This window comes from Salvelinus namaycush, chromosome 2, assembly GCF_016432855.1.
Source record: "Salvelinus namaycush isolate Seneca chromosome 2, SaNama_1.0, whole genome shotgun sequence".
Lineage (NCBI taxonomy): Eukaryota > Metazoa > Chordata > Actinopteri > Salmoniformes > Salmonidae > Salvelinus > Salvelinus namaycush.
This window is the reverse complement of record NC_052308.1, coordinates 38,922,333-38,936,367: the sequence shown is the minus strand read 5'-3', so window position 1 is coordinate 38,936,367 and position 14,035 is coordinate 38,922,333. Positions and strand designations below refer to the sequence as shown.

At 42.6% G+C, this 14,035-nt stretch overlaps 1 protein-coding gene across 1 annotated transcript in view; it reads left to right on the top strand.

Annotated features, from left to right (window-relative positions):
• LOC120021596 (SLIT-ROBO Rho GTPase-activating protein 3-like) overlaps positions 1–14,035 on the top strand; it is a 52,778-nt gene that overhangs the window by 17,527 nt on the left and 21,216 nt on the right. The window contains exons 4-11 of the mRNA XM_038965398.1: positions 65–227; positions 2,133–2,195; positions 4,818–5,003; positions 5,333–5,461; positions 6,122–6,343; positions 8,433–8,534; positions 10,088–10,285; positions 12,663–12,747. Of these exons, the coding sequence (XP_038821326.1) occupies positions 65–227; positions 2,133–2,195; positions 4,818–5,003; positions 5,333–5,461; positions 6,122–6,343; positions 8,433–8,534; positions 10,088–10,285; positions 12,663–12,747 (1,148 nt within the window). The remainder of the gene's footprint in view (positions 1–64; positions 228–2,132; positions 2,196–4,817; positions 5,004–5,332; positions 5,462–6,121; positions 6,344–8,432; positions 8,535–10,087; positions 10,286–12,662; positions 12,748–14,035) is intronic.

Genomic DNA, 14,035 nt, shown 5'->3' with positions numbered 1-14,035 from the left:
GCTAAACGATATTGGGGACAAACAATAATATTGGTTGCATTAACCCCCCCCCCGTTATTTCCAGGAAGGACCAGAACCTGCTGTCGACAGTGAACTGTTGGTACTTGGTTCTGAACCAGACAAGGAGAGAGAGCAGAGATCATGCTACCCTCAGCGACCTCTACAACAACAATGTCATCTTCCGCCTGGCACACGTCGGAGAGGATGTCATCAGACTTTTCAAAAAGGTCAGGACACCCCCCCCCCCCCCCCCCCCCCACACACACACACACACCACAAGCACATGCACACAGAAGCTGGAGGAGGAAGCAGGTGATACAGGGAAAGGGAAGGAAAGGAATTTGAAAGTGGGAAAGGTGAAGAGGAAGCACATAGGGGTGATTACACACACACGCCTGGGATACTAACCTACAGTATGTGCTGTCAGGCTGGGCTAGTACCAACCTCGTCTACCTCTGGATGTCAGACCTACAGCTGAGAGATGTGTTCCCCACCTTCAAATGTATTTTCTTCCCTTTCTCTGTGTCACCTGCTCCCTCCTCCAGCGTTTCCTGTTCTTCACAACATCTTTGTCTTTCTAAAGTGGTAAACAAACTACATCTGGTAAACAAACTACAAGTATAATCTCCGCTTCTATCCTGCAATTTTTATGTCATTAAATGACTGAAGGATACATTGCTGCATGAAATGTCCCTGTTAATCTTCACCTAAGTATACACATTAGCTATAGCCTAGGACCCATCAGAGCTATAAAGCATGTCTCAGAGAGAGAGTTAGAGCAGAGAGTGGCCATGGTTCAGGGACTGCAGTATGATGGAACAATCTGGCTGGGGGAAGCACAGATCAGTATCGATCCACAGCAACCGGCTGAGGTCTCACATGATTTATGTCCTCTGGGAATGGATATGCTGTCAGGGGGAGCCGTGATGAGGCTGGGTTACTCTTTCCTGGTGGGTTGTTCCTGCCTGGTGGGCTGGGCTGCCTGGTGGGCTGAGTTGTTACTGCCTGGTGTGCTGAGTTGTTACTGCCTGGTGGGCTGAGTTGTTACTGCCTGGTGGGCTGAGTTGTTGCTGCCTGATGGGCAGCTCAGAGAGAGGTGGCTGAGTAATTGCCTGTTGAAAAATGATAAAATCTCTCCCACTGCAAGAAATGGGGAGTTGTGGTGTAAAGTTTGTTACAATGTCAAGGATGATAGCAGTAGCACCATCTATGCCAGGGTTCCCCAACTGACGGATTTAGCCCACAGGTGGTTTTATTTGGCCCCTCAAGTTTTCTGAGCAAAAAAAATATATAATTGTCATGGTTGCACCAAAGACTGTAAAAACACCAGGAAATCAGCTTCAAGTTGTTTTAATTTTGGAAATCTGTCCTCAAGTATTCCCACACTAAGAGACCAATGTTAGCATGGTTTGAAATGGTTGTTTCAGTGATATATTATATCTGTTTGGGCTTCTTGAGGTCAATTTGCAGTCAACAAATTATTTGTAATTATGTTCCGGCCCGCCGATCATCTGCTCAAGACAAAATCGTCCTGATTACCGATCTATGCATTCCATACCACATACCATCCGGGTTCAATGTAGAAGCAAATATTGTGCAACATGAATATACTAAACTAAAAATAATGTTAATGAATACTGTTTAAGTTGTTCTTATGTGTAAATGTAGTGTTGCTGCCATAGCACCAATCTCTGATGAAAGTGGAGTTGATTAGGCCTAACTCACTGCTGCTGGGCATAACAACCATGGCCGTGACAACCTACCATCACTGACGCCTAAATACTGCACTTTTAACCTGTAACACACTGTAGTGTATTACTGAAGAGGAAAACCGTTCCTACTCTTACAGGATTATTTAAACCACTCTGCCTTCCATACTTCCTCGTCTATTAGCTGCCTTCCTGTACACAGCCTTTTCATAAATAGAGAGAAACAACATGTCGTGGTGTTCAGTCATCTCCCATACAAACACGTCAAAGGGAAACGCATCTCTTCCATACAGACACATGATCCCGGGAAACCGATGTATTCATGCCTCAGGGAAACAACCAGGTCTGTTAATGGTAAACATGTTCTTCCTGTCACCTGTGAGATTGATTTGCACACTTCATGCTTCCTCTGCTTCTTTTCAGAGCAAAGACATCGGGGTGCAGATGCATGAGGAGTTGGTAAAAGTCACGAATGAGCTCTACACTGTGAGTAAACAACATGTCATTCTCTCGCTCTCGTCCCTCTTTTTTTCTGTTTCTCTCTCTCTCTGTGGCCTCTCTCGCCCCTCTTTCTTTCTCTCGCTCTCTTTCGCCCCTCTTTCTTTCTTTCTGTCTCTCTCTCGCCTCTCTCTCTCGTCCCTCTTTCTTTCTGTCTCTCTCTCCCTGTGGCCTCTCTCGCACCTCTTTCTTTCTCTCGCTCTCTCTCGCCCCTCTTTCTTTCTTTCCTTCTTTCTTTCTGTCTCTCTCTCTCGCCTCTCTCTCCCTCTCTCTCGCCCATCTTTCTTTCTGTCTCTCTCTCACTTGCCCCTCTTTCTTTCTCTCGCTCTCTCACGCTCTCGGTCTTGCTCTTTTTTTCTCTCTCCTTCCTTTTCTCTTCCCGATATCTTTTTACTGTACAGTGTCTCCTTCCATCCACTCCCCATGTTTGTTAGTTAGCCTCCTGAAGCTAACGCCATTCCGCTAGACCCACCTCAGACCCTCTGACTCTCTGCTCTGTTGTCTCTGGGTTGCCCAGGATATGCCCAGAGCAGAATAGCTTTATCAGCACTCCAGCAGCACAGCCTTGCTGCACAGGTCATTTCTTTCTGCCCTGGAGGACATTAAGAATTAGCATTTTTCCTCCCGCTGTGAGAGAAGTTGTAGTTGAAGGAGAAACTGTACTTGCCATTGGCTCTGCTCCAAGCCAACTCAGCAGTTTCCACTGCAGTGGAGGTCTGCTCACTGCCAAGGTGTATCGTCACATATTTACATATTCAGCCCATGCTACACAGGATCAAACACAGATCTGTTGTTAAAGTTAATTGGCATCCTTCTCTTCTGTCTGTAAATTGACTGTGTACATGAAGAGTATGCATAAGCAAGCACACGCACACACAATAATGAATGCTCAAAGACACCTGTCCCAGGTTGTTTCAGTTTGATTTGATTAAACCAAATCAAATTGCATTTGTCTCATGCGCCAAATACAACAAGTGTAGACTTTACCGTGAAATACTTACTCACGAGCCCTTTCCCAACAATGCAGTTAAAAAGTAAGAACATTACAAATGGATTAAAAGAAAATAGTAACACAATAAAATAATAATAACGAGGCTATATATCAGTTATATACAAGGAGTACCAGTACTGAGTCGTGTACTGGGGTACGAAGTAGTTGGGGTGATTGATTTAGGTAATATGTACATGTAGGTTTGGTTAGGTGATTGATTGATTGAAGTACAATGTACATGTAGGTAGGTGTTTAATTAACTGTTCAACAGTCTTATGGCTTTCGGGTAGTCCACGATCAGCTCCTTTGTCTTCCTGACGTTGTGTGACTTGATGTGTGTGCTTGTGCATGCGTGAATGTGTGTGTATATCTGTGTGTGTGTTTGTGACAGGAAGGCACTCATTTGTGAAATGTGATGCCTGTTTCTGAAATGCCAGGGCATCGCTCTGTAACACAGACAGTATGGACTCTATCGGCTGTTTAGCCAGAGTCCTGGATTACAATCAATATGTAGAGAATGACATTGTCCACCAGCCAGACAGCTAAACCAGCAGTCACGTTACAGAGGCTGGTATTATATCAATTGTATTAGAATGTTGATCCTGTTTGTTTGTTTTGGTTGGAACACTGTGTTGAAATGGATATAGAATGGCTGTGACTGACTAGTGTCGACACATGCAGTGTCTGTCCATTCACATCCCTCAGATAGATATTTAAGTGTTGTAGGCAGGCCAGTGAGCATTGGTAAAATAACACGACCACACTGTGCAGCAGCAAGCATGCAACCAATTGAAAATGCCTGGGCTTTAAATACACTAAATGGCCGCATGAGGAATGATTCTGCATGACATGCATCATAATGATGCCGATTTTCATCGATTTTGCTTTTTATCATGTGTACATCGGTGACATAGTTAATAGCTAGTACTTGTACATACTTGTACATGTTTTATGTACAGTGTTGATGCATAATGCACAATGTGAGAGCCAGCTTGGCTTCAACACGTCTCCAGCTTGATCTGACTTCAAGTCAGAACCAAAGGCTCCTCTCTTGTTTCACACCCAGCAGCAGCCAGAGGAACGAGGAAAGGTTCTCTGTGACTCAGCTCGAGAAAAAGATCTCTGTAACTTGGCTACGACAATCTTCCTGCTGGTTTCACTTGCACTCTCCTCACATCGATTACCTCAATCAGAGTTGCTAGGAGACGTGTAAGAGAGAGGGTGAGTTTGTAGTGCGTGAGGGGAGAGAAACAGAACAGAAGTAACCTAATTGTAGCCCTCGGTCACAAATCCTTAACAGATTTGACAGTAGCTGTCTTTCTGTGTTCTCATTCAGTTTACAGGACACGCGGATTAGTATGCTGAATCCTAACTTTAGATATGCACGTCTAACCAATCTCCCATCGACAGCGTCTGTTACACGCTTATCGTGAGTTTTAGTGTGTTGCCTCGTTACTCCGTCGAGTTAGTCTCATGACCAATGTCAACGTCCAGACCAAGAGCCTTGACGTGAACTTAGTGTACATGTAGTTGATTTTTAATGTTCTGTACAATGTCCTGTTTTAATGTTCACACAGACACACCGCTCTAACCCTTGTCGTCCTCCTGTCCCCGGGTAGGTGATGAAGACCTACCACATGTACCACACCGAGAGCGTCAGCGCCGAGAGCAAGCTGAAGGAGGCGGAGAAACAGGAAGAGAAGCAGATTGGCAAGGCCAATGAGGTCAGCACCAGCCTCTTGCGCCATGACGACCGCCCACAGCGACGCAGCTCCGTCAAGAAGATGGAGAAGATGAAGGAGAAGGTGTGGCTTGGGCTGAGTGTGTGTGTGTGTGTGTTCTCCCAATTGTCTGTAAAAGCTCTGAGGACTTGGATGCATTAGCGTCTGACATTTCATCAGTTAATGTATACACTAATGACCAGAAACGTTAACTGGTTTTGTTGCCGTGGTAAGACTGGACCTCTTGTTTCATGTGTCCCATGTAAATTATTTTGATCAGATTAGACTTCCATAGATGGAACAAAATGTTTTACACCCTTGGTATAAGAATCCTTTTAGAGAGAGATCATCTATGGTTTACTGATATTTATCTCTCTGTCTCCCTCTCTCTCTTCTTCTCCCTCTCTCCCCAGAGACAAGCCAAATACTCTGAAAACAAGCTGAAGTGCATTAAAGCCCGGAACGACTATTTGTTGAACCTGGCCGCGACCAATGCTCTGGTGGCCAAATATTACATCCACGATGTCTCTGACATGATAGATGTGAGTGGGTGGTACAGGACATGCTGATTACAACAACATGAGAATGGTAGAATCCATTTGATACACAAAAGCCCAGTGGCATCTTGTAATACAGGGTATTTTATTCAAAGTTAGCGTTCTATTGATTGCAATAAATAATAGATACAGTAGTTTGATGGATTGAAGCAGAGTAGCATCTGACACAGTATCTCCTATTTTGTTTGAAGTTAGCATTTTATTGATTGCAATGGATTTAATGAATAATTGATACAGTAATAGATGGTTTGATAGATGGACGCATAATAGCATCTTGTGACACAGTATCTCTCCCCATTGGTTTGGAACTAACATTATGTGCTTCCCAATGGTGGTAACCATAGAAATATAATTACTAGAACAGACATTTCCATTGTAGTTCTAAGTCTATGGTAATGACTATATTTGGTGTACATATTTAGTAGACATTTGAGGAACGGTTGTCAGGTTCTAGATGAAAAAAACCCAATGATTTGTGAATGTGACTTTAATGACTGGGCATTTTTCCTACTCATCTCAACCTGGGTGAGGTTTATGGTTATTGCTGTCATAATGACAGTGTATTTTCCCTGTCTGTGACCTGGGGAAGGGTTAGTTATTTCTATGGTAATGACTGTGTGTTGTGTTGTCCATGCCTCCCCCCAGTGCTGTGACATGGGCTACCATGCCAGCCTGGCGCGGACCCTGAGGACCTACCTATCTGCAGAGTACAGCCTGGAGACGTCCCGCCACGAGGGGCTGGACCAGCTGGAGGGGGCCGTGGATGCCATGGATGTCAGAGGGGACAAACACAGGGTCATGGACGTGCACAGTCAGATCTTCTGCCCGCCCACACGCTTCGACTACCAGCCACACATGGGCGATGAGGTGAGGGAGGTGGAGGGTGTGTGATTGGAGGGGTGATTGTAACAGCAATGCCAGGGTCAAAAATATACTGCTGAAAATTCTGGTTCTTTCAAGCAGATTTTCTCTCTACTCAGCCTCTCTGCCTCCCTTTGTCTGTCTTGACTTGAGGTTTCAAGTGCAACATTGTATCAAATCAATCAACTGGGTCTGGCCTGAAGCTGTCTCTAGTGAACTTTGCAACATTGTATCAACTAACCTATTCCAGGCCTTCAAGGTTTCCCATGCCAGTGAGCTTGGGTCAGACAGCTGTTTTTGTGCAAGGGAAAGGTATTTTATGACTTTTCCACTGGATATATGGCATCATCAGATCATGGTATTTTGCTCTTTCACACCGAGGCTTGGTTATTATTGAGGAGGAGATTGCTGGAAATAATTTTCAAATAGGAACGATTAGGCTATCATTTGCAAAGATGTAAAAAAACCTTTTAAAAAACAAGACTTCATTGACTTACTCTTACTGTGTGGGGTGAAGAAAAAATGACTGAAAAGCTCAGCTTATTAGTGTTGAATGTGGTAAGTTAAGAAAAGCAGAAAACATCCTCAAATGGGCACTTTCCTACATTTGTGCACAGCAGGCCAGGTAGGCTACTTCTATGCGTGCTCCCTCAACATTAACAAGACAGAGAAACCAGACCCATGCTCATTGCTCACACGGAGCACTCCAAACAAAAGACGATGAAAAAAGAAATGGCTAAACTCATAAATGATAGTGATGAAATAAACCTAAACTTGTTTCTCACAAGTGTAGCAGGTTGTGAATTCTGCAAACAGCGTTTCCACTCTGAGAATGAGAATGGTAAATGACTGTAGGCCTAATTAGTAATACAATGCGTTAACAGAACTTTATGCAACCAAATGACTGGGATTAACAGTACATTTACTACTGGTGACGTACAGTATGTAATGGGAATGGATCATAATAAACAATCAAAGGGCAATTAAAACAATGAATGTGCAAAATAATTGGTGGGAGACAGCTGAGAGCATTCTGGAGAGAGACGCACCTATAGTCTATTTTCGTCCCTTGTCTCACATATATTTGAGATGTTTTTCACTGACAGCCGCAACTCAATAATCAACTAGGCCTTTTGCCATGCGCACTGCCCATGAAAGACTTCCTCTTATGCCATTTCTCTCTTGTTCTATTGGTTTTCATATCAACTCTCTTTTGTTGTCCAAAGCCAAAGGTACAATCCTAGTCATATTAGCAACCCGTCCTAGTTGTTGCATCTTTAGAGTCACCCTCTTTCTAAGGAGATTTTCATCTCTGACATATACTGCTGGCATCAGGTGCACTGTTTAGAATTGTGTTTTCCCGCAAATTGCATTTAGGCAAATGTTTGAAAATTACGTTTTATTGGCTGCTTTATTGCAGGAGTTGCATGTTCTGTTAAAATGAATTACCATAATGTTGTTGAGTTATTACTCTAATAATCAGAACCTAACGGACACTGTGAAAGCTTAAACCAAGTTTATTCTTCCCAAAGGAACGAACAGCTGAATCGATGAAAACATATTCACCCAAGCACTATTATTTAACTCTTTCTCCTATGCTGTGTCTCCTCCTACCCATCTGAACAACCAATACAGAACCTTAGTAATATCTGTTCTTCCTCACTTCATCTGACCTGACCTCTACCCCAAAGTGCTCACTCCTCACCAACTCAAGGCTGTCATGGTGACTGGCACCAGACTGTCTCTCTTCTCCTCCCAGAGTTTCCCTCCCATAGGATCCCAGATGGCTAACAATAACATATCCTGACATAATGTAAACGTTATACACTACCCTCTCTCTCTCAGTGAAATGAAAAAGTATATTTCCTATTCTCAGAACCCAACAATGTAAATGTTATTTCTGTCATTCTGAGCACCGGGGGTAGACGCCCTAATGGGTTACGAACCCAATGCATATGGGTCCGGTAAATTTCTCAAATGGCCAGTAAATTTAAATCTTTAAATCACGTTGTCCGGCGCCACATGTTCTTAACTGAAAGCCTGATCTCTATCTACAGTATCCATCCATCCATCTAATCTAATCAATCCTCACCAGGTGTGTCAGGTGAGTGCCCAGCAGCCGGTGCAGACAGAGCTCCTGATGCGTCACCACCAGCTCCAGTCCCGCCTGGGCACGCTCAAGATAGAGAACGAGGAGGTGAGCTCTAACCCTAACATAGTCACATGGTCAGAGTCAGTAAACTTACCACCTGGGCCATGTTCAGTAGGTAAAAATAGTGGAACATTGTAGATAGGAATGTCATGAGTATTGTCCTTATTGTACATGTCAGAGAATGTTACAAAAAGGTACCACATTGTTGGTTCTTAATAGACAGAAATGAGCACGTGAGAACGATACATTTTACATATCTATGTTTTTTAAATGTTAAACCTACAAACCTAGTCAATCCCCCAAAAAATGAAGTCCAATGGTCACTGTTATCATATTGGCTTAGATATGATAGTAGGGAGATTTGAATTTAACATTGAGCTTCATCCAATACCTATACTATTGTGTGTTACACAAGTTGTGCCCTGCTGAACTTTTTAGGGAAAAACATGCATACAGGATATGGAAACATTCAGTATGTTAAAACTGATATACTGTCAGTCTTTTCTTGTCTCTTCAGAAATCCATCTAGGCAGAGGGCTATAGGCAAAATTTGTGACTCATGTTTAGATGCACATCATGAATACTCAAACAGACAGGCTTATATCCACTCAGGGCCAACAGATGACCCCAGCAGCTCTGGTGAACCACACACTGACTGCATTACTGTACTGTTGACCATGTTCATGTCGGCTGAAGGCGTTTTCCTACTCACACTATAATTATGCGCGTGCGTGCACACACACACACACACACACAGTCCCTCCCTCTCACAAACATTCACACACACAATAATGCATTCACGCACACTCTCTCTCACAAGCAAAGTGTAGCCCCTGGGATTGCCTCTCATCTAACAAGCGGGCAGGGGAGCCCCTACTGTATGAGGACTGTTACCCAAGCAGCGTTCATGCACAATAAATCTTCTAAACTGACGAAGGTGTGGCCCTAGGGTTGACTCTCATCTTCCATCTCTTCCCCATCGCCCACCAAACCAGGCAGGTAGCCAGGCCCTAGCAGCTAGCACTGCATCCAGGCCTCCAGCTACAGAGCCTGCCTGCCTGTCTGCCTGCCTGCTTGCTTCATGCTGCTGCAGTGATTCAGACAGATGTGTGTAAAGGTCACCATATTTGTGCTATGCATTCAGCTTATCTCCTATGAATATGGAGGTGCTCCCTCTGCTCAGTTCCTCTCCCTCTCACACAGACAGAACACCAGTTATCTTCCTAATTATCTTCACACGGTCACACACTCACACCAGAAAACATGTCCCCTACCGGGCTGACTGAACTTTACATTATATATTATGCAAGCGGTTGTAGGATGTAGTACTGTGATCAAGATGGTGTCTGCAGAAGTCATACTAGTGTAGATGTGGGACATTTTGTTCTTTAATTTGACATTTTGCTCTTAAAGGAAAAATCGACTCAAAAACTATCTTTTGGTATTTGTTTCATTAGTCCACTGTTGATACAGTCCCATACAGATTTAAGAGCATTATACAATTACAATTGAAGTCTCATTGTGTGCAAGGAAAACACTGTGAATATTGATGTTGTGACACAGTTTAATAATGACTCTTCCCTTTTTGTATTTCTTAGGTAAGAAAGACCCTGGATGCCACCATGCAGACGCTGCAGGACATGCTGACGGTCGAGGACTTTGATGTGTCTGAGGCTTTCCAGCACAGCCAGTCCACTGAGTCGGTCAAGTCTGCCTCGTCCGACTCCTACATGAGCAAGGTCAACGTTGCTAAGAGACGAGCCAACCAGCAGGAGACGGAGGGCTTCTACTTCACTGTGAGTGGCTCTGATAAGTCACTTGACTTAAGACTTCACTGTGATTGGCTTTGACAACTAACCATGCTTACAAAGCATTAGAAATGTTTTTTTTTCTCATTTGTATGAATGCTTCCTGGTACAGTACCTTGCAAAAGTTTTCATCCCCCTTGGCGTTTTTCCTATTTTGTTGCATTACAACCTGTAATTTAAATAGATTTTTATTTGGATTTCATGTAATGGACATGCACAAAATAGTCCAAATTGGTGAAGTGAAATGAAAAAAATTACTTGTTTCAAGAAATAAAATAAAAATTACAACAGAAATGTGCTGCATGCATATGTATTCACCCCTTTGCCCCTAAATAAGATCTGAAGCATCCAATTACCTTCCGAAGTCACATAATTAGTTATATAAAGTCCATCTGTGTGCAATCTGTTTGTCACATGATCTGTCACATGATCTCAGTATATATACACCTGTTCTGAAAGGCCTCAGTCTGCGGCACCATGAAGACCAAGGAGCTCTCCAAACAGGTCAGGGACAAAGTTGTGGAGAAGTACAGATCAGGGTTGGGTTGTAAAAAAAAATATCATAAACTTTGAACGTCCCACGGAGCACCATTAAATCCATTATTAAAACATGGAAAGAATATGGCACCACCATAAACCTGCCAAGAGTGGGCCGCCCACCAGAACTCACGGACCAGGCAAGGAGGGCATTAATCAGAGAGGCAACAAAGAGACCAACGATAACCCTGAAGGAGCTGCAAAGCTCCACAGCGGAGATTGGAGTATCTGTCCATAGGACCACTTTAAGCCGTATACTCCACAGAGCTGGGCTTTACGGAAGAGTGTCCAGAAAAAAGCAATTTCTTCAAGAAAAAATAAGCAAACACTTTTGGTGTTCGCCAGAAGGCATGTGGGAGACTCCCCAAACATATGGAAGAAGGTACTCTGGTCAGATAAGACTAAAATTGAGCTTTTTGGCCATCGAGGAAAACCCTATGTCTGGCGCAAACCCAACACCTTGCATCACCCCGAGAACACCATCCCATGCTGTGGGGATGTTTTTCATCGGCAGGGACTGGGAAACTGGTCAGAATTGAAAGAATGATGGATGGCGCTAAATACAGGGAAATTCTTGAGGGAAACCTGTTTCAGTCTTCCAGAGATTTGAGACTAGGACAGAGGTTCCCTGTGGAATGCTTTCGACACCTTGTAGAGTCCATACCCCAAGGCTGTTCTGAATATTAGGAAGGTGTTGCTAATGTTTTGTACACTCTGTGTATAAGTAGGGTTCAAGTGACTAGGCAAGAGGATAGATAATAGACAATAGCAGCAGTGTGTGTGTGGGTTTGAATGAATGTGTGTGTGCAGTTAATATGCATGTGTGCGCATGTTATGTGTGCATGGGCATATGTAGTGTGTGTTGGGGTGTCAATGTAGGTATGTGTGAGTGTGTGGGTAGAGTCCAGTGTGTGTGCATAGAGCAAGTGCAGGAGGTTTAGTACAAAAAAGGGTCAATGGCCAGTAGCAGCAGGTAGCCATTTTGATTAGCTATTTAGAAGTCTTGTTTAGCAGTCTTATGGCTTGGTGGTAGAAGCTGTTCAGGGTCCTGTTGGTTCCAGACTTTGTGCATCGGTACCGCTTGCTGTGCGGTAGCAAAGTGAACAGTCTATGGCTTTGAAGGCAGAATTCTTAGAAAAAAATGTACGTCTTCCTCTGACACCACCTGGTATAGAGGTCCTGGATGGCCGGGAGCTCAGCCCAGCTTGGCCCCAGAACATTGTCATCATGGGTTCAATTCCCACAGGGATCACATAAGTGTACTCTAAGTCACTTTACAAAAAGTATAATAGTGTCATACATTATTATTATTATTGTATTAACACAACTTACAGTGCATTAGAAATGCTTTTTTCATTTTTATTAATGAATTACATACTGATATTAGAGTACTTATGCTATTCAAGTTTAGTGGCTTTCTCCAGTGTTCATCATTATGCAGCATTATGCCCTGTGGAATTCAGACAGGCAACCATCTGCTTGTGAATTCATTTGACTGGTATTATCATCAGGCTTTGCTGATACAAGTCATGCAAATGAATTATGAAATTAACCTTTTGCTGTAATGCAGTACTGACTGTAGCCTACAAAGTGGGGTCCTGTGTGGCTCAGTTTGTAAGAGTGTGGCATTAGCTAGGATTGCCAAGGTTCAATTCCTGCAAGGAGTACATATTAAACATTAATTCACTCACTGTACTACTTACTATAAATTGCTTTGGATAAAAGTGTTGCTAAATGTCATATATTACACATTGTAAAAGTATTTCTCTCTCTCTCTCTCTCTCTTTGCATTCTCTGTCTCTCTGACTGTCTCTGTCTGCCTGTATAGAAATTTAAAGAGTACCTGAATGGCAGCAACCTCATAGTGAAACTACAGGCCAAGCATGATCTACTGAAGCAGACGCTAGGAGAAGGTGAGAACAACTCTCATGTTACAATGTTGTTGTGCCACTTCTGGATCACAATGCCGTTCATTGGGTCTTCACCGCCCCTTTAAAGCACTAGCAGAAGCTTGCCAATTGTAGTCTTCTTATGGTTCAAACATTGTTGTTTTATGAAATAAACTTAACTGCAATCAGCTACCAGTAAGAACCCATATTGTATATTCTCCCCTACGTATTTATTTGGACAGTGAGCTAAAACTTTACATTTTGGTCTATACTCCAGCATTTTGGATTTGAGATCAAATGTTTAATATGAGGCAACAGTACAGAATGTCACCTTTTCTTTGAGGGTATGTTCATACATATGTTTTACCGTTTAGAAATGAAAGCACTTTATGTATCTTGTTCCCCCATTTGAAGGTGTCATAAGTATTTGGACAAGCTCAATTATATGATAATGAATTGAATCGTTAATAATTATGAGTGACATGCTAACTTTTCACCATTACCAATAACATGAGAGGTTTGCATTTTATTGGGAGAGGGGGGGGGGGGGTTACGATATTTATGCCTCTAACTTTCTTACTCATCATTATTAACGATTCAGTCATGATTATCCATAATCATGGTAGTATCCACATTAAATGCACAATATGTTATTTACAATTTATTTATATTGGTCACAACATAATCTGAAACACAACCCCAACGAACTGCAAATGCATCCAACAGGTGTGTAGGGTCACAAGCTTGATGTAGTCATTGCGTGCTAGGAATATTGGACCAAATACTAAACTTTTGACTACTTTAATAAACATATATCTGAATTTGTCCAAATACTTATGACACCTTTTAAGTTGGGGGACAAGATGCATAAAGTGCTTTCATTTCTAAACGGTGAAACAGATGTGTATGAAAATACCCTCAAATAAAAGGGGAAATTCTGTACTGTCGCTTCATATGAAACATTTGATCTCAAATCCAAAATGCTGTGGTACAGAGCTGAAATAAAAGTTTTAGCCTCTCTAACATTTTGGATTTGGCACATTTTTCAATATATTGTTGAACATAATATACTCTACGGGCATATCAAAGTTCCAGAGTGGGATTTCTGCTAATTCTTGGAAGTCCAACAAATATTGCTGTCTAGTTGTAAATCACAGATGGCCTTGTATATTGTTGGCTTCCTCCAGCAATTCAGTATGTACTGTTTCAGTTTCAATGACTAAATCTTTTGGGAACAAAATTAACGAATGTAGCTAACTAAGGCTGGGAATGCCAATACAATCAGACTAGCAAGGGGAATGATCACAACGTG